Source organism: Lagopus leucura, unplaced genomic scaffold (assembly GCF_019238085.1).
Source record: "Lagopus leucura isolate 7727_CA_CO unplaced genomic scaffold, USGS_WTPT01 Super-Scaffold_100008, whole genome shotgun sequence".
Classification (NCBI taxonomy): Eukaryota; Metazoa; Chordata; class Aves; order Galliformes; family Phasianidae; genus Lagopus; species Lagopus leucura.
The window spans coordinates 21345437-21370998 of NW_024962265.1; the positions used below are offsets into that span (position 1 = coordinate 21345437).

A 25562-nucleotide genomic window follows, 5' to 3' on the forward strand; every position below is an offset into this window, starting at 1 on the left:
TTGCCTTAAAACCTCTTTTTAAAAAAAAAAAACAAAACAAAATCATAGATTACCTAAGTTGCTTTAGCTATTCAGATTAAAATGAAGAGAGGAGAGAGAGACTTGGCATTTAGCAAGTATATAAAACAACTGGAGAAGGGAGGCAAGGTCTAAATTGGTGGAAGGATGTAGGGGGAGAAATGGTGGAGGTAGTTTTGGACTAAAATAAGAGTTCTGACTCTTGTACTGTTTCAGCGTCCCTTTTCCCATTTTCCTTATCTTGACAGGATCATCTATCCTTCCTAGACCAAAATCAGGTGTTGCAGAACACAGTGTATCATATAAAGAGGATGGAATGAATGAGATAGAGAATGTCAGTCTCCCTCAAATTCTTTTGAAATTCTCCCCTCTGACACATGGGGGCAGCTCATGTTTTAACACTCAATTCTGCATTCAGGGTCATGGCTGGTTCTCATTTAAGCAAAGAGGGCTTGTTAGAAAAGCAGGGCTCTTTCCCCTTGGTGTCTTTGTACTGTAGACAGATGTGTAAGAATCTGTGCTCCTACATATTCTTTCATATTTCTACACACATTTTAAGGTCAAGGCTATATCTTCAGTATTCCCTTTTCTTGCCTCCTCTCGTGTCTTTCTGGGAGACCTCCAAGGTTACTTGGTGAAGAAGCTTGAAGCTGAGCAGATCAGGACCAGTGATACTTGGACTGAGAGTGGGGAGTAGGTGCTGAAAGGGAGGGCTGAAGGGTCTGCATAGTGTTGTTAACCACACAGAAGTACTTTTTTTGCCCCTGCCTGCCCAGTCTTTTCAAAGAAGCAAAAGAAAAGTAAGTGCAAAGGTGAAGAACAGAATATATGGCCACTGGGAACTGTGGCCAGTGTATTCATTGTTGAGGAGTAGGAGAAGAGAAGCAGCATTAACAGGATAAAGGAGCTAAGAAGAACCACAAGTATTAACTGGCTGCTGTTGTCCCTGCAACATTAAATAATTAAAGTTCAGGTAAAGGCTTTGGTCTGCTTTATCAGACTGCAGCTAATTGGCGTTTCTGAAACAGGCAGTTCAAAAGGTTTTAAATGATTTTAAAGAATTGAAATGTTTCAAATATGAAATAGTGAATATAGCTTTCACCTTAACTGTATTCTGTAGCCCCAGATTATTTGTTGGTTTTTGTTTTTTTTTTGTCTGCCTCTTCTTTCTTCCCACTCCTGCCTTTCTTCTGACACATCTGTGTTTGTTGGCTGATCAAAGTGTTTTAAAGAAGATCCTAACTTTCCTTGCTCTGTAGGACTGGCAAAGGGAAAGAGAATTAAAAAAATAGGTTATTGTAAGAGGCTAAGCTTACTGCCCTGCTGTTGGAATCTGATTCAGTTTTCCTGGTCATACAGCAAGACATACAAATGGTGAGAGAGAAAAGAGTAATCTGTTTTTGTTCTTGATTCTTTTGCTCCTGTCTTTCAGCACATCTGCCTGCTTTTAGCTGTGAGGTTTGGCTGTTTGTACCAGAATTAGGCAATTAAGAGAACTGCTTTTTGGTGCTTTTTTTCAGTTGTCATAAAGGACAAGGGGCCAATACCCTCCATTCTCCTGCATTAAAGTTTGTTCTGAGATTGGGGAAAGCAAACAGAAGTACTTGAGAAATACTTAGATACTAATTTTACATTTTGTAATCAGCTCCTGATTTATGGAAAATGTTCAGTCTCCATACCTTCTAAAATACCTCATTCATCTTTAGTGATGAATGTGACAGTGGAGACACTGTCATACATCAGCATGCTGCTGTTCTCTGTAGGGTAGAAGAGGCTGTGTACTTGTGCTTACATGGCCTACAGATGTAAGTTGTGACTTACTTACTTTCTCCTCTCAGTTATGTATACACTTTTCCTTATACACATCTGCAGCTTTGCCAAAGTACTCCGTCTGGCTCTGCCAGGCAGTAAGAGACAAGCTTCCCACAGTGACCACATCATGGAGTCACAGAATGGTCTGAGCCTCGAAGCTCAGTCAGTTCCAACCCTGTGCCATGGGCAGGGCAGCCACTGCCCAGCTCAGGCTGCCCAGGGCCCCATCCAAAATGGCCTTGAGTGCCTACAGGGATGGGACATCCACCACCTCCTGGGCAACCTGCTGCAGTGCCTCACCACCCTGACTGTAAAAGACTTTTTCCTTAGATTTAAATTCGAGCAGCCTTTGAAAAGATGCCAGATCCCTCTGGATAAGCATAGCTTTTGTAATAAAGTTTGTCAGCTTCATGGCTGGTCAGTGCACTGTGGGGACTCACTGGAGTACAGCTAGGTTAGTTCTGCTCAATAAAGGCCTGAAGATTATTTCACTGGCATATTTTTTGTACTAAAAAATTCAGCTGAAATCTGCCATTCCTGAGGTAGGCTTGCTGTGGACATTAATTCTCATTTCCCAAGTATTTTCTTCAAAGCATGCGTCTTGACCTGATACTGCTTTTCTGCAGTATTGGTTTGTGTTCTCCACACCCTGCAGTTCTGTTTAATCTGTAACTAGAAATAGAAGGTGGCATGAAAGTACGTGATTTGAATTTTAAGCTTCCATCAGGTACAAAGGGTTTGTTCTGGTACCAAGAGACTGGCTTTTTGTGCACATAAATCTCAGGTGTGAAATATGGAGCTGGCGATGGATTTTCCCAGAACTGCAGAAGTTTTCCACCTGCTTTGTTCCACGTGATGGCTGTCTCTCAGACTCATTAACTTCAGCGTAGACCCTGATCTCAGCATGATAGATCCTCAGTTTGAGAAGGTGCTGCTGATTTCCAGAGGCAAGTGCTAGTGTTCGAGTGGGAGGGAAGCAGGCTCCTGCGTTTAGTGAGAAGGGGAGCCCATACTTACAGCTTTGTTCTCAGAAAGAGTATGAAATATAGACATGCAGAATATAAGAACTAGAGGCTACTTGACACCTGCTATAGATGTTGCTGGATGAGCACTGAGTGAGAGAAGGGTGTTGTCAACTGTGTTTCACATCTCCTTTCAAGGTGTTTAAGATGTGCTTAACCAACAGGAGGTAGTTCTTGTCTAATACTGACATTGACTTGTCTGACATTGCTCTCTTCTTCTGAAAAATAAAGTAAATCCATTTGTGAGCACCAAGAGATGACTTTCCTTGTTAAGGGATGTTTTTCTTGCTCCCTGCTGACTGTCTTTAAATAAAAAAGTAAAACTTCAGTCTTTGTTCCACAGAAACTGGAGGCTGGCTAGTGAAGCACAGTTTTCTGTTAACACACACACACAAAAAAATTGGGAAATGTGCTGGACAGGAAAGGAAAAGATGTTATTTAGATCTGAGTTTGACAGAACATGAGCTTCAATGGTCACGGTCTGTGTCTGTGATTGTACATATCTCAGCATCCAAGGAACAGTGAATTTAACTGCTAGAAATGATCAGGCTTTGTCTTTGGGCTAGAGACATAGGAATCAGGAGAAGTTCAGAAATTAATCAACTGTCTTTGAAATGTGTGTCTCAGTGATCTGGATGCTTCAGAAATTGTGTACATGTATACAAAAGGCAGAAAGGATATAAATGTTTGCATTGTACATACAACAGATGAGGAAGCACGAAGATGCAGAGTTTGGAGTAAATACTGAAGTATCAGGCTGGTGGCTGATGAAACAGGGATCTGACACCACTTTTCCTTGTTCGGTATTTCGTGTATGAAGATGTTCAAACCCAGTAATTCAAAGTGACAGCCATTGTGCTTGCTTAGCACACATGTGAACACAATGTGAGAACAGCAGGTGGTGTTTGATTAGTGGCACTTTTTGAATATAAGAATATTTCAATCTCCTTGCTCTGAGTATTCAATTAAAAGCAAACACCGTCTCCCAACTGACTTGTCAGAACCAGCTGCAGCCAGCAATAATCAGCTTTGCAGCATTATTTTTTTTCGTTGGTGCTGTTCCTCTTGAATTGATTTGAAGACATTATGAAATAGCACCCATACTTGCATGACTGCCTGGTTTCTGAACACTGACTACACTGGGCATTTTGTCTACCTTCTGTGCTGTGTCTGAATAGCCTCAGGATGGAGGTGATATACTGCGAATACATTAATTTAAAGCCTGCCATCATGGGAACATGTTTCTCTATCGCTTTTACAAATGACTGAGGTTTCATAAGTTTTCTTTAAGTTTGGAAAATGGCAATAGATTACTCCCCCCACTACTTTTTCTAGTACTGCATTGTGTCTGGTTCCATGCAGTTGTTCTTGTGCTAATAGTGGCTTTCATGGAATCACAGAATCATTTGAGTTGCAAGAGACCTTTAAAGGTCATCTAGTCCATCTTCCATCTCCTCTTATATGGGAATTGCTAGGTCACAGCCTGAACCATGGTTGAACACCAGGTGAAAGAGCATGGCTAACACAAGGAGCTCAAGTGCAAGCAGTGCACCTGAGGGATGAAAAAGGATGGACCTGGGGTCCACCCCTCCTTATCCTGATCCTCAGGGCTAGCAGCTGAGGGAGCAAACTCTCTTCAGAAGTGGTGTTCTTCTCAAGACATTGGTAGACTTTGGAAAGGCTGAGCTATTTTCTATATTGCTTTCTAAACTAAATCTTCCTGAATGTATTTATAAGCATGTATCTGTCCTAGTAGAAGGTGTTATTGTCTCTTTTTGTTGTTCCGTCCTCCTGCAATGAACAGGAATGCCTACAGCTAGATCAGGGAGCACAGAGCATAGCTCAGCCCAACCTTGAATGACTCCAGGGATGGGGCTTGCATCATGTCTCTGAGCAACCTGTCCCCCTGCCTATAAAAAGCTTCTTCTTTATGTCTAATCTAAATCTTTCTTCTTCTACTTTGAAACTATTTCCCTTTGTCCCATCACAACACACGCTCCTAGATAGTCTGTTCATTTCCTTCTTTCTTCCCCCTTTAGGTACTGGCAGGCTGCTCACAGACTGAACAGACCCAGCTCTTGCAGCCTGGCCTCATAGAGGAACTATCCCTTGAATGGCTTTTTTCAGTAGCTCCCTGAGACTGCAGTTTGTCAGATTCTTAAGCTTTTTTCTTCATTCAGACATGCTCTCTATTAGTTTTGGGGAATGGGTTGTTTGGGAAGGACTTTAAGACAACTAACATCTGTTCATGTGAGCATTCAGATGGCACCAGTCAGTATCTGTTGAGTGCATAAATTGAAAAGTCTTCCAAGTTCTTTCTCAATGCCAGTATTTCGATGGCTCTTTTGCTATACACCTGTTCAGGTTTTATTTTTCTTTCTTTTTAACCACCTGTTACCTGAAGCATTATCTGAGCACTTCTGCTGTAATACAATTGTAGCTGAAAAGCAAGAGGTCACTCAGTAGATGAGATCCTGGAGGTGGCATAAGATCCCTGCATACACCACGTACCCTTGGTGATTGAGCTGTCATTAACCTTTAATTTTCAAGGAGAGTCACTTTTAAGAGAGCCAACTCCTTTTTCCATCTCTGTGTTGGGCCTTTCCTGGATTATATTTGCTTGTTGTGGCAGTGAGTGACAGCTTGGCACTCAGAAGCATAAAGAACCTGAACAGAATGCTGTGTTTGATACCCTGCTGCTGGGATGCTCTGAGAAGCTTCAGTTCTTTCCACACAGACAGCATCTTCTTTGCTGACATCAACCTGTATGTGGGCAAGTATCTGATGTAGCTCAGAACAGCTTGACTTTAAGTCGTGAGGGAAGGGGACTTGAGGAGAGTCAGCAAGCAGAGTCTGTCAAAAGCAGAGAGGTGTCCCCTGTGCAAGGGTAGGGTCAGAGCTGCACTCTGTATGGTGTCTAAATGGCTATTAGTGATCTATTCCCTGCCCCAAACCAGCTTTGTTAATTTTTGGCCTGCAGTACCACTTTCAAATTGGCAAAAATCAGAGTGTGTTTAACAAAGAAACTTTCCTGTTATCTTTACTCAGACAGTGACTGGCAGCGCCAAATAATATTGATTATTTCATAACATAAAATTTGCCTGTCCTCCCTGCTCCCACTGCCATCAGTTATCTTTTCAAATCACGTTTTAAATCACAAAAGAAAAAGCCTTGCATAGAATCCATTATCAGTCCTATTGCATGATGGAAGGAGCTTCAACAAATAAAACTGGGGGAGAAGATCATGGCATTGTGGGTATTTATTTTTTTACATTGTTTTAAATAAGCTTGAATTGATGCAGAAGAAAAGTCTGGCTTGTTTTGAAAAGGCTTTTCCTGGACTGAACCTTTATTTTCTTTAATGCTGTGTAGTTTGAACTGCATTGAAGGGGAGAGCAGTATTTTCTTGGTTCTTGTAATAGCATGTCAACTGTCACCTACCTGTCAGCCAGGGCATTAAGGAGCAGCTGCAACTCTTCACTTGTATCTTTTTTTGCCTGTGATGGGGAGCCAAAGCTCAGCATAGTCTGCTCAGACTTGCTGCAGTTCACAAGGCCTTATGCCCAAGCATGTTTCTGTTTGTGCTCTAGACCACCCAGACTTGTAAAATCTTTCTCAGATTTTTCAGTGCTTGGTCAGAACAGCAGGTAACTGCAGTACTTGTGTGCAGCTTCTGAATACCAGAGAGCAAGAGTGGGTTGGAGAAGCCAGAAAGCCAGAAGACAAATTGACTGAGTGAGAATTCAGTTGTGAGCGTGGGATGGAGGGAATAGAGAAATTATTTTGACTCTCTTGATTTTTTTCAAGTGTGCTTCCAGCCTGCTGCTCAGCTTGTCTCTGAGCTTGGGTCCCCTCTAGAGGCTGCATTATGTTCTGGCAGTATAACAGCTGTGGCCAGGGATGGTTACCTTGAGAGCTTTATCCTAACCATGGAAATACTGATGTTTCTGTGTAGCGCTTCTGACTGTGAATCTTCTGCAAGTTTGTCTGCTCTGAGAAAGCAAGACCCCCACAAGTTCAGTCTGTTCCATCTTCCAGGGCATTTTGAACAACTAGCCTGTTCCCTGAAATCTTTTTTTTAAAGGAGAAGATGATCAATTTGCTAAAGATAGAGAAGAGTTAGGAGTTCCTCAGCTGGATTGACTGTTGGCTTAGGTGAACATCAAATGGCTCCTTTTATTGTCATCCAGCTGGGACTTACACAGCTGAATCACAATAAATGTTGATCAGTGAAGTCAAGAAGAGATATTAGCTCAATATCCTCCAGGTGCAGCTGAGAAGTGCTGTGTCAATCATTTACAATACAGAAGCAATGTTTTGAGAACTTCACCTTGCACAAATATGCAGGTGTGCTGCTCTATAATATTGAAGATTTATGTATTTATTTTTCATTTGAATGAGGAGACACATAAAGAGGATATGGACTTGCTGCTTTTTCAGTACCAAACTGTAGCTGAGTACCCTTAATGATCATGAGAAGATTGAATTTACTGATTTACCTCAACCTGTGTTAATTTGGTTTCAATCAGCGGAAACAATGCAATGTACAGCAGCTCTGCTTGGTATGTAGTACTCACATATAATGTGCCATTCATTACCTAGTGCAGATTATTCATTAGGTTACTTATTGTAAACAAGTGTTATTATGCACATATATTTAGTATGTTTATGATGTATACAATTCATAGTTTGCTGCTGAGTAATCTACTGTGATGATTTTCACAGATATAAGAACATTAAGGTAACAGAGCATAAAATAAAAAATGATTTGGAAATATATGATGTAGAAATAATTCTACAAACATTTTAGAAGTACCAGGTGTAGTGAAAAAATATTCTATAGGTGAGTACGTATATTTTCCAGACAATAAAGAGTCGGCACAATTTTATTTAAGTATGTACCTACAACTGCACCTGTAAATTTGTGATCTGTTAAACAGTGTTGAAAAAGAAATCTGAGACAAGTAGCCTAGGAAGCTTCTGGGCTGTGGAGATGATACTGCATCGCAGTGTGTCATCGTGGGGAAATGCCTTAGATCCAAATTTCAGCGTTTTTTTTCCATCAAGAAAAATCTGCTCAGTGCTTTGGTTTCAGCTTGTGTCACCTGATGATCCAACGCACATTGGTTAGGTGTGCCCTTGCAGGCTTAAGGTTATTTTGAAGATAATTAATGCCTGCAGAATGCTGCATGTGTGTATATGTGCACTTGTGCATAATGACAAAAGCGTTTGAAGTTCTTGAAGTACAGTTTGTATATTCCAGTCTTTTTAGTTCTTGTACTTTGCCATTCTTTCTTTTAAATAATGAGACAGACACAACACAGCGCATGTCCAAGTACTCTGCCAGATACTTATTCATTGCAAGAGGTTTGAAAATAAAGCTCAAAAATACTTATTTAAAAAAAAAATCAGAAAAGAAATTGTCAGTCCTGAAGTTATGAATTAATTATACACTTGTCAGCTTATATTTTCTTTAGCATTGTCAAAAATCAAGAAATTGACAGGAGAAAGATGTGGTTTGAGATGCATGAGCGGTAATAAGCTGTTAGAGGACAGTGACTGCAATCTGTAGAGAAGAAAAGAAAATCATAACATCACCTATGGACCTCTATGAATGCCGAGAGATTAAATGCAAGGAATGAGGAATAATTCTGTTTATATAGTATTGCATTTAAAGAGATAGACAAACTAGAAGTTGTTTCTATTTGAGATTTCAGAACTCCAGAGTTGCTATACTTCAATGCTTTTCAAGGGAAAGCTTTTGCTCAGGAGGAAAATGAACATACTTCTTGGAAAAGAGGGAGTAAGCACTGTTATAAATAGTGCTTGCTATGCAATTGTGAAGAGGCAAAACAAATTACCCTTCTGATTTGTGACAACTGGAATATGCAGCTTTTTCTGCTATCTCTTTAACAGGCACAGAACTCGATCATTCTGAGAGGTTACTTTTCCTGCTGATGTTACGAAGGTTGCACACGTCGTTAGGGCTGATGCATTGCACTTCTCTGCTTTGCTAGCACTCCTGATACTAATGGGATACAGGAACGTGCTTCTGCAAAATACTGATGTGGGGAGCTGAAGTCCTTCAGTTTACATTATCCTGCATGTGAATAAATCTGTTGTAAAATTTTTGGCTTAGTAATATCCACTGGATTTATGTTTGCTTGAGGATTCTTACCCAGGTCTTTGATTTAGCTTTCCCTGAAACAGAGAGGGGAATATATTGTGTTTTATACATGTGACACAATATGCAACTACTATTTATAAGAAATTAATTTGGTAATTAACTTTATGATTAGTTTTAGTTACCAAGAAATAAAAGATGGGAAGATACTGCTTGTAAGAGTAACGATAGTTCAGAATTCACTGACTATTGCGAAACTCTCCCAAGGAGCATGTTTGGATGGTTTTAGAGTCTAAATTGATTAAAAAATAATGTTAATAATAAAATTTCCCTTCATCCTTATTTCAGCAGCATTTAACTATGTGACTGTGGTTATGAACTTAATTAAGTGGTAATATTTAATTGTGCTAGATATCAAAAGCTGAAAGTTCTGGATGGCAGATAAATATTTGACTGTTTGTGACTGATAGTGGTCTAAAAATAATGTTTAATTACTAAAATTATCAATTAAGTCATTTAAACATTTTAGTTAAGTATTTAAAATTCATGTTTATGGTGTTGCTTTTTTTAATGTCCATCTGTATCAATTTAACAAAATGTTCGTGTTGCATATTGATGTGAACTGAACACAGTATCTTGTATATATTACACTCCGTTTGCAGCAGAGCTTTGGAATTAATTTCTGATTTCTGTGTTTTTTACTACAGCTGACTTTTGTTAATGCTACTGATCTTAACTGAAGTTAGTAAGAAGCAGCATGTTGTGGTTATATTCACTCCAGCAGTGTCTGTCACTGCTGTTGCATAGAGTTATATAGCATGTTGTTTCAGAGGCATGCTTCCATGAGGGTACTGAGTAATGTGGAAAATTGGGCTCTTGTTTAACTGTACAGAGTGGTGAGAGGCTGCCCAGATTGGCTGTGGATGCTCGATTCCTTGAGCTGTTCAAGACCAAGTTGGATGAGGCCCTGGACAGCCTGATTGAGTACCAGAACCTGTTGTTCTTTGTTTAAAACTGTTAATTCAGAGTGATCTCATGGAAGAAATTTGTTTCAATTCATAATATGAAAATTTCCAATTGTAATAATCATTCATCTAATTCATTTAATAATCATTCATCATGATAGGAATGTGTCAAATATTTTATTTAAATTATGAAACTTTTTTTTTAAGTTGCCTTTCAGAGTGGAGGAGATCTAACAAGAATCTGAACTGCTTGGAAGTTTCCATTAAAGATAAGCAGACTTAATCAGCTCAGCATTTATTTTATTACTTGCAGGTAGTGCTGTATCCGACATCCAACAGCTCCAAGTCCCCTGATTTGCACAAAATGATCGTCCCCAAAAACAGCCAGGACAGTGACTTGAAAATCAAATTGGCAGTGAGAATGGATAAACCACCTCACATGAAGCACTGTGGGTAAGTGGCTGTTTTCTGCCAGGTTGCATTCTATTTTTTTTGCCTCACTGTGCCTATGCTTAACCATATGTAGCAACAACATAAAGTGTGTAAAAACAATGTAAGTGTGTACAACAGCTGTTAGTGTGACATTGTGTTGTTTTATGTGTAAAGTTTATAATAGTCAGGAATAGCATCCAGTTCAGTGAGATGTAAGGAGAGTTATTGAGCTGACTGACACACAGAGCTAAAAACACTGTCAATTACAAACTGATTTTAAATATTACAGTTTATAACACTTCAGAAAAGCCAAAGTTGTTATTTAAGAAATCAAAATTTTTCCATTAAAATAAGATTAATCATATATTCCATGTAGGGGTATTTGCAATGCTATCATCTCCCATTTTCTTCTTATGTCTGCTCTCCTGTCTTTCTCTTGAATTGATGTGAATGTACCAGTTTAAGGATGTTTCCCTGCCTAGCTCCAAAACTAAATGCAATAGATTATTTGTAAAAACATCTCTAGAGGAAATTGCTACCACCATTCCTCATCCTGGCTGCAAAAGCAGGTGAAGTTGCCTGCAGTAAGCAAGGCTGTGTCTCATGCCATAAAGCAATCACCGTTGCTTTCTGTTCTTCTAAATTATAATTTAAGTAGATGTCAGTATGGAGCCAGAGGGGATTACAGAATCACACAATGTCTTGTGCTGGAAGGGGCCCTAAAGTTCACCTAGTTCAACCACCCTGCCACAGGCAGGTTGTCACACAGCAGCTCAGGCTGCCCAGGACTCCATCCATCCTGGCCTTGAATGTCTGCAGGGATGGGGCATCCACAGCTTCTCTGAGCAACCGACTGAAGCAATGAGTGCTGCTGAAGTGACGTAGTGTTGCTGTGTTCATCAGCAGCCTGTCAAACAGCATACACAGTGCTTGGATACAGGGATTGATTCCAGGCTCTAATGCCTTTATATCCTTCTACCCATCTGCAATGTATCAGATATCTTCACAGAGTGTTTTAACAGGCAACTGGATAATTTGAGATTGGTTCGCCAAGGAAATTGATTAACCCTTGTTTAATTTAAAAGCTTACATATTCGACTGAAATTAATAGAGGAACAATAACTAAAATTAGTAAAGCAGTAACATCAAACAAAGCACTACTTCGACAGTATGAGTAACAAATAATACACAAATCACAAATAATACAAATCAGATGCATTTAACCTGCACGTAACCTGGCATGGTGGTGTGCTCCACTCTACAGCTACTTCAGAGAGGTTATGCTGCCATGCACTTCTCCCACAGGTGACTGTGGGGAGTTCCTGCATTTGATCAGGCCACTGATAATGCTGGAGTCGTGCTGCCCACAGACTGAATTAAGGCATAACACACAGTTTTTTGGACTTGGGCCTAGCAACAAGGGCAGAGCTCCAGTGCTGCTTCTGGTTGTGCTCCAGGTTTCTCCACAGAAATTGTGGAGACCCAATTCCACAGAGATTGTGACCCAGCTGGGGGGCTGTTCTGTTCTCCAGAGGGTTTTCCTCACCACCCAGTTTGCTTTTCCATACTAGTTTATATCTCTGGTCCTCTTGTCTGAGAATTACAAGGGTTCCCCAGTCAAATATTATTTTTAAGGATTTAACTCAATCATCATCCTTTTCATCTGCTATTTCTAGTTACTGCCTTATGTTGTCTTTGAACACTGGTCTCTGGCACAGTTTCTTACCTCTTCATTTTACTATAGTGTCACTGTTTTCATTATTCTCCAGACAAAAAATTGATTTTTACTTTTTCATCTAGCAAAGTCAGAGCACCAAGGGAGGCCTGTATGGACTGCTCCACTGTAAGCATTCATGAAATGAAATAAAATGTTGATGATGTCTCTATTGGCCATTGAAAGAGTTAATGAAATACTGATAGCGCTGAAATACTGATGAAAGCATTGGAGTTTCAGTGGGAGTGGAGGGAACAGAAGTCAGAAACCCTCAACATTAGGAAAAGCAGACACTCAGGCACTCTCATAGCCTTTGCTTGACTTCCTGTGTGAGTAAAAGTATGTTTGCTGTATTTTTGAAAGGGATTACTGTCAGATTATCACACAAATTAAATCTGTTCAGTTCAGAACTGATGCAGCATTATATGAGAAACACTCATTTATGCAGAAGCTGGAAAACGTGCAATGAATGAAGGACAGCATTACAGGACACAAAGAAACGTGTTATGATGAAGGTAGCTGAGAGATGCCGGGAAGAGCCTGCCTCCTTTTCCACCTGCAGTAGCTGGTGGTATGCACCTAATTTCCTGTGCTCAGTTTGGTAAGCTGGAATCTCACTTCACAGAGGTGCGTAACATACACAGAATAGCTGAAATCAGTAGAAATAAGGCTGTAAATATACATACAGATAAAATTTTTGGTGATGTATTTTGATTGAAGTGAGAATAATAGTGCTTACTTGGGAGAAGACTAGGGAAGGAATGGGTAGGGAGGGTTCATGCACACTGCTAGCCAGCTCATGCTCAGGGGAGAAGCAGGATGGCAGCAACTGTGCTCACCTAGGAGCAGAACTTGCGCTCTGCCAGGGGTTTTATTGCTCTGCAGCCCCCTGCTGAACCTGCATGAGGCAGAAAAGTAAATAGCTCCATTTTCTCTCTCAATCAGCATGTGCATAACAGGCAGGGAAACAAGCCATGGGAGAAAATAAATTCTTGAAGCGCTGGATTGCAAGCCTGCTATAACCCTGAATAGTGAAAAGGGCTGGGAGTTCGTTTTTTTTCATTTCACATTGGTATGTAGTCACATATTTATGCACGGATTCATAGCGTACTAAAAAGGGGAAAGCAAAAGGATGTGCTTTTGCAGTACTTTTGCAGTTTCGTTGCGTCAGAGTTCTATTTTACAGCCATAATAACAGGCTTTTAATGCCATTAGTATGGTTATCCTCCATGAGTTCCAATTTTGTCAGAGCCGTCTCATGCTTTATCTTTGCCCAGTCTTTGAACCAGGTAACTTTTATTACCCGTGTAGAGCTGAGTTTACAAGCAAACAAAGAAGGTTCATCACTGTCTAATCTGTTGCTGTTAAACAACAGTGTTTCAGCTGGGAACCTCAAAATTTATTCAAAATTGAATTAAAATCTTACCACACAGCCAGTTGCAGAAAGAGGGATTTTGTTAAACTAATTTTATTAAACTAAGGATTAAAAAAATGGTAATGAGCCCTCTTTGTCAGATACAATAGCTATGCTCAAGTATTTCAGATTCCTCAATGTCAGTTAAGTCCACAAACCCATGCTAATTATGGGTTTATGGTTTTATTTCCTTGGGAAATGTTTCTCCTATTTAAACTGAATTTAGTTATTGACAGGGGAGACATGCTGAAAGTCCTCAAAACCCATCTTGTTTCTATTCTTCAAGAATATTTATTTTCACAAATTATGCTGTCTTGTAGTTAAATTGAGATTTTTAAATTCACAGATTATATTCTGTGGTTGCAGTGCCTTACAAACATGTTCCCTCTCTAAATATCTAAATTCATAAAAACTGATTATATTTCAAATAAAATTATAGACTTGGGATTTTTTCAGTACAAGCCAAAACCTTCTTAAGAGCAAGAAATAAAGGCTACTTGTATGCATCTTACTGCACAGTATTATTATTTATTTCTGATTTTTTCTTTCAAATTTTTGCATGCAGGGCTCAAATAATGTGGAAAAAAAAGTGAGCCATAACAATCCTTTTCTATTTAAACCCTGAGAATAGATAAGAGAAGGTAGCATGCACAGCTAGAATATTCTGGGTAATGATAAGGTAAATGTTGCTCATTAATTAGAAATTGCAGAACAGGTTTGAGTATGGGCAATTCGTGATACTTCAGATTCCTTTCTCATCATTCATAATGTATTCTCATAGAATACAGTAACCTTTCTCAGGTTCAAAGTGCAGACTATATTCAAGAGACATTTTTTTAATCTTCTCATTGTACAACAATAGAAACATTTCTATCCATGTCTTCCACTGCAGTCTGAAATCTAAAACAAATCATCAAAGGAAATAAAAGATGTGGTCTGAAACTTTGCTATATAAAATGCTAAAAGCCCATTTATTCCTGTTAAGCTGCAATAGAAGTGCTAGGGAGCATTTGCTTCAGGAAGACTCGCTTGGCTCTCCTTAACTCATAATTAGGGTTGAAAATCCAGGGAAGACAGGTTAACCCACTCAAGATGTGTGTTACTGCAAATACATTCTTCTAATCCATTTTCTTATAAAGTACCTTTGCATATCTGTGTGCATATAAAGCAAGTGTTACTTTTCAAAGTGTATTGTGCCAGTTGAGCTGTCTGTTAGCATAGCCTAGTGGTTACTGAGGGGTATTTGCTTTCAAACTAGAAATGTAAGATGGGTACTGATATTTTATCGTATATCTTTTTTTTTTTTTTTATTAGTCATGTTTAATAATCATATCTGAAAGAGTGAAATAAAAAATAGTTTTAAATGAAATTCTTACCAATTGAGCAGCCTATACAGGACAATATTACAAAGTAATATCATTTGCTTTTGACTTTCAAAGTAAAATGTGTAAGCACTGCTCTTGTCTAGAACATTTTCTAAGATAAAATGGCAAAATTTGTCCCTGTGAGTTCTGCTTTTTGTTGTGACATGTTGCATTTAGAATTGTTCATAGAATCGCAGAGTGGCTGAAGTGGGACGGGACCTCTGGGTCCATCTGGCCCAACCCCTGTTCCAGCAGGGGCACCCAGAGCTGGGTGTCCTAGTCCACGTTCAGGCAGCTTCTGAAGATTTGCACAGCCTCTCTGTGTAGCCTGTGCATGGTCACCACACAGGGAAGAACTGCTTCCTGATATTCATATGGAGCCTCCTGTGTGACAGCTTGCGCCCATTGACTCTTGTCTTGGCACTGGGCACTACTGAAAAGTGCCTGACTCTGGCCCCTTTGCACCCTTCCTTTAGGAACTTGTGCATATTGATGAGATTCTCCTGGCTGAACAGGCCCAGCTCTCTCTGCCTCCCCTCTTAAGGGATGCTTCAGGCCCTTTACCAGCTTCATGGCCCTTCGTTGGACTCTCCAGTAACTCTGTGTCACTCCTGTGTTGGGGGGGTCAGAACTGAGCACTGCATCCAGGCAAGGCTTCACCAGCACTGAGCAGAAGGGAAGAATCACCTCCCTTGACCTGTTGGTGATATTTTGCTTAATGCAACCTAGGGCATCATTGGCCTTCTTTGTTGCAGGGTCACATTGCTGGCTCACATTCAGCCCGGTGTCCACCAGAACTCCCAGCTCCTTTTCTGCCAAGCTGCCTTCCAACTGGTCTGGTTCCAGCACATCCTGGTACCTGCAGTTGTTCCTCTCAAGGAACAGGAATTTGCACTTCTTGTGGCTATATTTTGATTACAAACAAGAAGTTAATGAAACTTTTGTTTGTAATATACATTCTGTGAGCAATTAATTATGACTACCTGTGTGCTCAGATTTTCTTCTCCTCTCTTTTCAGCAAAGCAATTATTTTGTCAACTTTTTTTTGAACTTATACTCTCTTATTTTTGAAATTATTTTTCTCTCAAAATTTTAGTAGTAGCAAGAGTTTGTTTAGAGAATATAAGGATTGCCATCAACTTAAAAAAAAAGAAGTTATAAGTTTTTTGCCTTTTGCACCTGAAGGTGACTGAAATATTCTTTCTTAGGAGAGCATATACAATTAGTAAATATAGCTCCTGGTTCTTGTACGACTAAAGTCACACATTTCTCCTGCTTGTAGTGTTAGATCTAAAGGATATCTGTTAAATTATGGTCAGGGATAACAGTCTTCCAAGATGCAAAGTTAGAGAATAAGGAATCCTCCTATTTTATAACACTTTTCTCTTACTGATAAAAGAGTCCACTGGAGTGGAAGATAGGTATCATTATCCCTGTTTTAAAGATGAGTAAAATGAAGCACTGCAAAGCAATCCCCCCCAGTCACAGATAGTTCAATGACAGGGCTGATAGCATTAGGGTCTGCTGGCTCCTCTGCTGTCACGCAGTTACGCAGCTGTAGTCACCAGGACAAACTGCTCTCATAGCTACTAGCAAGCTCATAAGTGAGCTAAGGAGAGCTGCACGGACACTGGAGTTATCCAGAATGATGATATTGCCAGCTCGTATGCGCTGGTTGGGCAAACTCTGACAAAGTCTGGGCTACTTCTACAGATAAGGGTGTCATACTTCTCATAGCATGTGCTGCATGGTCTCTGCTGCAAATAGGCCTTTGTGTTGCATATAGTGAATTTATGTCTGCTTTCAGACCTTCCTCTGTGCACAGACATATAGCAGAATAATTCTAAATATTTTTCTTTACCTTTGTGGAAATAATTAGATGGAGACTGACCTACAGCTAAGCTAACGTGTTAGGTTAAGTTAGAAGCAGTAGGTGTAAAGTTCCTTCAAAGAGAAGAAAACTTTTGGGAAACTTTTCATATGGAACATCTAAAAAACTTCTTCCTAATATTTTTTATGTATGATGTGTACCATAGATATATTCTATTACTGTTGGTTTCCATTAGGTAAAAACATTAACTTTCTACTTTAATTTACAGCAATTACCAAAAGTGCTTTTCTCATTAGCAAAGTTTGCAACATTTTTTCGTGCATCTGGTTGAAACCATAATGGAAGTCTGTTAGCACCATCTAGCTTTCTGTTTGCTGCTATTACACTTTTGCTTCCAGTTGAAAGAGGGAAGCAGAGCTCTGACTTCAAGTGCTGCTACAGAGAGCGGGGCTCACGCCATCCTGTGGCAGAAGGCTTAGTTTTCAGTTTGTGAACATTAAGCCTGGGAAGGATAAGCGAAGTAACACGTGGGAACTGTTGAGCTTGTTTGAATTTTACAAGTCTTTACATCACATCAGATAATGTAGAATCCTTTTCTCACTATAGCAGCCCAAAGTATAAGTAGTTAGCCTTTATCAGAGTACTCAGAGTTCTCTCAAAACAGCTGTATAGGGAGCAGTGCCTTGGTGGGATGGTTTCTGAAAACAAAGACTTTAGCTTTATGGGAAGAACAAAAAAGAAAGGACACTGCTTGTGATATGGTACACTGTAGGTCTTCTAGCTGTATATTGCATTCAGAGCTATAGATTATGCATGGCTCCCTAAGTGGTTTTTAAAATCTAAGCCTATTTATTTTACGTGAAACTTAGGCTACTTTGATAGATAGTAAAGCAATTTATCTACAGATAACCATGAGTTTCCAAGAAATGTCATCTTCACTTTTAGTGATATTTCTTTCTATTTATAAATGCTAATCTTTATAGGTAGCATAGTGTCTGTGTATGAGCTCTGACGAAGATCTTGAAATTTGTGAGAATTGCAAGGAATCCCTGTGAGAATTTTTTGCCTATGCCAATGGTAGTTTACAGTTTCCAACATGGTAGTTACAGTCCTTCAACATATATGGACACTACCATTTGGGAGCAAAGATTCTTGATTTGTATTTCTTAACATCTGCAACTTTATGCTTTTTGTTCTGAGCATTTGCTTATGATAAGAACATTAGATCTATACAAAATATGAAGGGGTATATCAATTTTCATTACAATTTTGGTTACAATTTCTGCTAGAATCACTCCCTAATTAGTTTCAAATACATTTTGGAGTTAAATGTGTTTACAGATACTGACAGAAATTGCCCACTGATGCTTGCAGTGCGAAGTCTTCCAGTGTTGTGAGATAAGCCATAATCCATACACAAAGTGGAATTTTGGAAACTACCTTTGCGCCACTGCTGAAAAGGTAATACCTCTGCCACTCATTCCTGACATGAGAGTAAAGGTTGATTGCCAGCAGAGAGCCTTGGTCTTCACCTCAGTCTTGATTTCCTGACTGTAAAACCAAAAAAGGTCATTGCCTGTGGTTACGTCAGATTTTGGCTTGGGAAATCTCATTTTAACACATTGAAACATTGCATGATGTACTATATTTCTACCAGTCTGCTGCAAGCGCCCATCACAAGTGTGTATGCAAGTCATCTGGCTCTAAACAAAATTTAGGCACTTTCTTTTAGCGATGATTTTATAGTGTGCACAAGCTTGTCCTGTCTCTCTCGTTGCTGGCAAATGGCATTGTGTGTTGTTTTAGTTTGTGGTTGGTGTCAAAGTTAGTGCCCTAGTTAATGTAAAAACCTCTTTCTCATCTGCGTGTAATTCTTAGGAGTTTTTTATACACTAAGATGCCAACAGTAAAGAAGATGAACAAAAGCAGGCACGTTTAAGGGTTTTCTCTAGTAAAGACACATCAAGCAAAAGGTATAGAGTTCTTGTTTTTCCTTGATCTAAACAAGATATTTCAGGCCTTGTGACCATTTGAGGAGGTCATTATGGGGATTTAGTGGCGTTATTTTCTGCACCAAGATCACCAGCACCATCAGTTTTTGTATAAGGAGATGCATGTTTAAGAAGGCAGATATTAAAATGTGATTTCAGTACAAAATTGAACTATGTCATTAAAGTATGTAAAAATGTCATTTAACAACTGGCACTACATATTTATATGTGTAGAGCATGTTTCTTCTACTCAAGGAATGATCTGCAGAAGGATCTGTCAGTAACTAAAAAGCATCCTGCGAACTGCAGAATAGTTTGTGAGATGTTAAATTCAGCAGTGCAAGATTATTTGCTGAATACTTCCAGTTGGAAAGGACTGGCATTGTTTACCTGTACTCTTTGCATTGCATGAAGTTACCCAATTATTTTAGATGGACCTGAGCTTTTGACTAATACTTTGGAAGCGGAGATTGCCTTCCTTTTCAACAGTAATTTAGATGGTTGCTGACACTGGAGATCCAAGACCCAAACACGAATAACGTGTGTATCCCTTTCAAAAGGACAAGACTCATCTACCCAAGCACAGAGTAAAACCAAGTTTCAGAAACTTCTGGCATGTGCAATGACCAAACAAGGGAATAAAAGTAGTTAGTGAGCTCCACAGGTAATCATGCCCTTTCTGTGAGCATACTGGTAATTAATGCAAGCTGTTGAAATTGGGGATATGGTCTGTATGCTTGGCTACTATAGTTAACAAAAGCATATGACTATTTGGATGACTTCTGTCATGTTAAATAAAAAGTACAAAATGGTATTGTAAAATCGTGATGGGGAAAAAAAAAACAACTGAATCTACGCCAATCACAAGTTATAGTTTTGCCCAACTTTCCTTTGAAGTATGATGTTTTTGTTGAGTTGAAGAGGTGGGGAAACACTAGGAGGAAAGAAAGCATGAAAATGATTTAAAAAAAAAGTGGTTGACCTAATCTTGTAGGCAGAAAAGGAAAGGCATGTTGCAGTGATGGCACCTATGATGGCCCATTGAACCATCACATTCATGTCAGGATTAACAAACAATATGTGTAAACATTTAAGATAATAAGTAAGAAGTCTTAAAAATAGCTAGGTTGCTAGGGAGAATGGCTGTGGGTTGTTTTTATTTCTTTTGTTGCTTATTTGTTTCTTAAGCTCCTACAGGTCTGTTGGCTAATGTGCACACCCATTCTGCAAGATTCACGGGCAGGGACTATCAGAGCTAGTGCAATTTGTGTTAAATTCCGTGTGTCCAAACCATTAATTACAGTAGAATGCAATATTTGGGAGAGTAAAAAGAACTGACTAAACTTGGGACCTTAGATATCTCAGAGTCTGGTAATTCTTTAACATATCTTAGCAGAAAAAATACTTCAAACAAAAAATATCTTTCATTTAACTACTGTTTTCTGTTCTCACTACCAGTTCCCATGATACAGTTGCATTACAAGAAGAAGTAAGCTCTCTTTGAAAATTCTGGGTGTGTGTTCCCAGTCTGATGGTTGATAAAGAGGAAAATTAGCCCATGATGCAAACTTGAATATGCCCTGATATGAGAGAAATCTTTTTCGTATTTCTGGTGATCTTCAAAAGAACCAGCCAGCTAAAATAAAGGTCTTCAGGCCTGATAGCAACAGGGCAGCCTGCACCTCACTGTGCACAGGTTTTTACTTCTATTATCGGAATTCATTATCTTCTGCAACATTCAGCATGGGATATAAAAGGGGATTATTCCCCCTTTTTTTTGGGGGGGGGAGGAGGGGGGAAATGAGAAATGCAATAATCAGAAAATAAAGCAGTGAGTTTACAGTTCAGCAGAAATATTGGTCAAATTTCTGTCCATAATTAATAAGCAATTTGAAGTTGGGGTCCAATAGCAGTGGTGGTAGATTTTTTTTCTTTAGTCAGAAGATGAAAAATGTTACATCACTATAATTATCTTCTGATTCTTGCTAAATTCTGACGAACTCATACTCAATTTTATTTTCACAAGGCCATTTGTGCATGTTTGTACTAAAGTAGCAATTTCCTACATACCTTTTGAGCAGCAGGATGAAATGGCTTGATTTTAATTTTACCACTGTATGAATGCTTTACCATTATCCTTCCAATGTGCTTCCTAGCAGTATTTTCTGTTATGCTATTTTGCACTGTGATAAATTCTCGTTTTTTATTGTGGTGAATGAATATCGGCATTTTGCCACAGAGAAAAAGTGCTCATGTGCCTTCATTTACATTATTTTAATATTGTACAATTCTGAAAAATCAATTGACTGCAATCAGTTTCTTCATAAAAATGAAAATTGAACTTCACGAAAAATGACACATTAAAGTTACATTAGTGATTGATTGGAAAATGATGATGGGTTAATGCAAAATTACTGTGGAAGGAAGAAGCAAAAGTGTTTATCCTACTGCTGGATCCTTAGAGAGCAGATTATAGCTATGAACCTGATTTTCAGTTCTTCCCACAGTAATTGCTTCTGAGCAGGCATGGGAAATCTTGAAGACCTTAATGATATGCCACTGCCACTTTAATTGCTAAGAGAAGCCAAAAGAATCCTAATTGCCAAGAGAAGCATTACTAATTAAGGTGTCATTCTTCATTCATTCCATAGTAATTAATCTGAAATATTTGTAAAAGCTGAGATACAAATTTAGATCCAAACTCACTTAGCTTAACCACAACATACTTTACGTGAAGAAGATTTATGGGTTAAGCAAGGTTAATAATAATAAAAATAATAATAATAATAATAATACCCTGAAAGTATATTTCTTCTTTAATTTTTTTTTTCTTGCAACTTTATAAAGCATAATGTAAAATAATTAAGAATAGATTTAAGGACTTACATTTAAATAATAATTCTACAGTCTTTTAAAAATGACCATTAGAACTGTTTATATATGGTGTTTTTTTCTTATGTATTTCACTGGAAAGCTGGATGCTTCTGAAAATACTAAGATTAATTTGTTCCAGCTCTCTGATGAGCAAAATGATCCAAGTTGAGTTGTGTGACCATTGGCTTTAGAAAGGTATGGAAAATTCTCATGATCAGTGTTAGTTGGAAGGAGCTTTTAAAGGTCATCTAGTACAATTCCTGCAGTGAATCCACAGCTAGACCAGGTTGCTCAGACCCACAGCAGCCTGACCTTGAATGTCTCCAGGCATGGGGCTTCCACCACATCTCTGGGCAACCCATTCCAGTGCCTCACCACTCTCACTGTATAAAACTTTTTCCTTATATCCAAACTAAATTTACACTCTTTTAGTTCAAAACCATTTCTCCTTGTCCTGTCACCACAGATTCTGCATGTGTGTCAGATCCTGCTTTGATTCAGTACTGCAAAATTCCTTTTCAACCTTTCAGAATAATTGATTGGAACATACTGGTTGTGTTGCCACTGATTCACTTTCTGCATACTGGATTTTTATACCATGTTCTCTCCTAAGTTTCTTTAAGGCTGTTATGTCTTAGGCTCTCTGGATCATAATCAGGGTCACAGAATCATAGGGGTTGGAAAGGATGACTGGAGATAACTGAGTCCAACCTCCTCCTGTAGGTTCCCTATAGGAAAGTGTCCAGGTGGGTTTTTATATATGCCTGCCTGTTACTGAAAATGCTCTAATTACAGCTTCAGAAAACTGTCAATATGTAAAAACAAAGTTTCCTTTATCTTCATTAAAAATGGAAGAGCTGGTGGCAGCTTAGAAGACCAAATGATGAAATAATATCTAACTGGAAATAGATCTTAAGTTCATGAAATTGAGGGTGAGAAATTTAGAAGCCGTAAAGCTGAATATGAATTGTTACTGTTTTCTGTTCTATGCCACTAAGCAATAACCTTTTTTTAAGTTTAATTTACAAATAAGTGTTTTTAATATATAAGGAAGAATAGATGGGTTGAAAATTCAGGTCAACATGGATTGAAGGTGGTATTAAAAAATAGATGCTATATTCTGTCAAAGTCCGTGCCATATTAGGTCCTCACATGGAAGATCACAATCTGAGCAGTTAGGTTACTACATGTACATGATGTGAAATATAGAAAGGTCAGTTTTTCTCTGGGCTTCATATGTCATACTAATAGGAGAGCATAAAGTAGGATGCTTTTTTGTCTTTTTTTTACTCTACTATGATAATTCATGAATGTTAAAAATAAAAATAAAAACTTACCGTATCAGAGCTGTTCAAAAATTTGCAATGCAAAGTTCAGACTTGTGTGCACTCCCAGTAACTGCACTCTTAATTGTTACTATCCTGACTGGAATTTTCAGATTGGCTTCTTGAGCTTAAATTAATTTACGCTACTGGTTCACAGTTCCCACAGCTTTGGAAAAGCACCATTCAGATCAAAGTCTCACTTTTAGATATGATTAAAACGCAAGGAAAAAATTGCTCAAAATATTGCTGACAATATCTTTAGAATAAAATAGTGCTTAAATATCCATGCTTAATAATCTATACAAAATTATGTATGGTAGAACATATTATGTATTTGAGTATTTAGTTTGCATTGTAAGTATTAACTTTTCTGGTCATCAAAATTCCTTCTGAAAGTTGGCTGGAAACTTCCCTTACGTTCATGAGTCTGTAGTCATGAAGATATGGTGTTTGTAAGGTTGTCCTGCAAAAATGTTGTCTAAACAATATAACTATTTTCCCAGGCTGCAGTACCAAATATCATTGCAAATTATTGGAATAATGACCTTAGATTATATGGCTTCATTCTGCTACAAATCAGCATGGCATGTGTCAGGTGAGAGATGCAGTTATCTACTAGCCTTTCTTATCCGGTGGTCTTATTTACTTCTTGGTGTCACACACTACTCTGTGACATAGAATTTAAGAGAGTTATTTCCACCTGACATGCATTGACATTACATATGGTCTGGCATGGCCGGGCATTGTTTCTCCACAGAGTGCAGTACGATTAACTGCAGGGGTTGGGGCACGCCACCTGCCTGTGTTATGTCCTTCTGTCACTTGCACTGTCCATCTGTTATTTGCATGAAGATAGCATTCACCTAATTTTTATCTTGTATTTGGGTTTGTGATACTTAAAGGTAGACCTTTTAAAAGATCAATTTTAATGTGTTTATTTCTCTACTATAGTATAATTTCAGTGATTATGGAAGCACAGAGTTATAGGGATTGGCAGATACCTGTGGTCTAACACACTGCTAAAGCAGATTCCCTGCAGTAGTTTGCATAGGAAAGTGTCCAGGCTAATTTTGAATGTCTCCAGAGAAGGAGACTCCACAACCTCTCTGAGCAGCCTGTGCCAGTGCTCTGTCACACTGAAATAAATTCCTCACGTTTGTATTGAACTTCCTGTGTTGCAGTTTGTGCCCGCTAACCCTTGTTGTGCCACGGGGCACTGCTCAAAAGAACTTGGCCCCATTCCTTAGGTATTTATAAGCACTGGTAAGTTCTCCTCTCAGTCTTCTCCAGGCTGAACAGCACCAGGTCTCTCAGCCTTTCCTCATAAGGGAGGTTCTTCAAGTCCCCATCATGTTTGTGGCACTCTGCTGGACTCTCTCTAGAAATTCCTTGCCTTTCTTGAACCGAGGAGCAGTTTACTGAACTGGACACAGTACTCCAGGTGTGGCCTGACTGGGACAGAGCAGAGGTGGAAGATACTTTCTTTCAACCTTCAGGCCACCTTCTTTTTCAGTGCACCCCTGATAGGGTATTGTATTTGTTTCTGACCTAGTAACAGAGTGTCTACGGCACCACACTATCATTATTTTGTCCAAATAATGTATTTATCACAGCTAGCTCCCTTGAAATAGACCACAACCTATTAAACATCAGTAGATGCATCGGCAGTTCCACACTGTGCCATTTTGCCAGGGTCTCTGGGTCCATCTTGCAGTAGTTAGTACAGGAAAGCGTCCAGGCACAACTAGCCCACTCTGAGGCTTTTCCTTTCAATAATGAAGGAAAATGAAGTGAAAATGTCTGTATTCTGCAGTATTTCTGCACTGCAAAGAACCTTTTATTGTACTTACTGTCACAAACCTGTTTTAATATAATCTAATCCTGAATTATTTTTTTATCTGTTGAGTGATGCAGTACTGCTTTCTTTTTCATAATGTAAGGGATTTTTTTCCGCTTCATGCATAAGTGATGAAGAGAAGGTAAGTGAAAAATGTGTGTGAAGTGGTATGTGAAATCTTGTTTATGGCTTGCCTTTGGAGCAAGACCTGTCATTAAAGACCTGTCAGATTATTTTTTCGTGCTGCTTTTATGGAGTAAACTGGGGACAAATCGGCAGGGGAAGTGTTCTGGTTGGTGTAGGTTTGACTTCCACTGCAAAGTCTCCACTGCAGTCAGAGCAACTTCTCTTCCTTTACCAGATGGAGAATTCCTCTGATAGCATTAGAAGACTGCCAGCCCAAAACTGCCATCTGCTTCTTTTCAAAGTTTATTCCAAAGATGTAAAGCTATATGGTTCTGGTGAGGGAATTGAACAGAACCCTTAATACGAAACTCTGATAGTCCTTGTTCGCTAAATCAGTGGCTTAGAAATGAATGCCGTTACCAAGGGTTGATCCATTTGTGATTTTCTCTGAGACTTTACTTAAATTTTATATCATTTTAAGGTTAAAAAAAAAGAAAAAGTGGACTGCCCCCATGCCATTGTCCAAGTAGAAGCAAATGCAATGAAGTTCATGCTAGTGCTGGCATGGAGAACTCTACTCAAGAATATGTTCAAGCTGCACACCTGAGGGACAGTCTCTTCCAAAACTGGATGTTTGTGGCCTTCACCCATTTCAGCTGCTTCTAAGTCTTGGCTTTGAAAAGCAAGCTAATTTACATTGCACTTAGACTGAA

The 25562-nt window shown here is 38.9% G+C and overlaps 1 protein-coding gene across 5 annotated transcripts in view; it reads left to right on the forward strand.

Annotated features, from left to right (window-relative positions):
• CADPS2 (calcium dependent secretion activator 2) overlaps positions 1–25562 on the forward strand; it is a 299293-nt gene that overhangs the window by 145701 nt on the left and 128030 nt on the right. For all 5 annotated transcript variants that reach the window (XM_042872622.1, XM_042872623.1, XM_042872625.1 and 2 more), the window contains exon 8: positions 10255–10394. In XM_042872622.1, coding sequence (XP_042728556.1) covers positions 10255–10394 — 140 coding nt within the window. The remainder of the gene's footprint in view (positions 1–10254; positions 10395–25562) is intronic.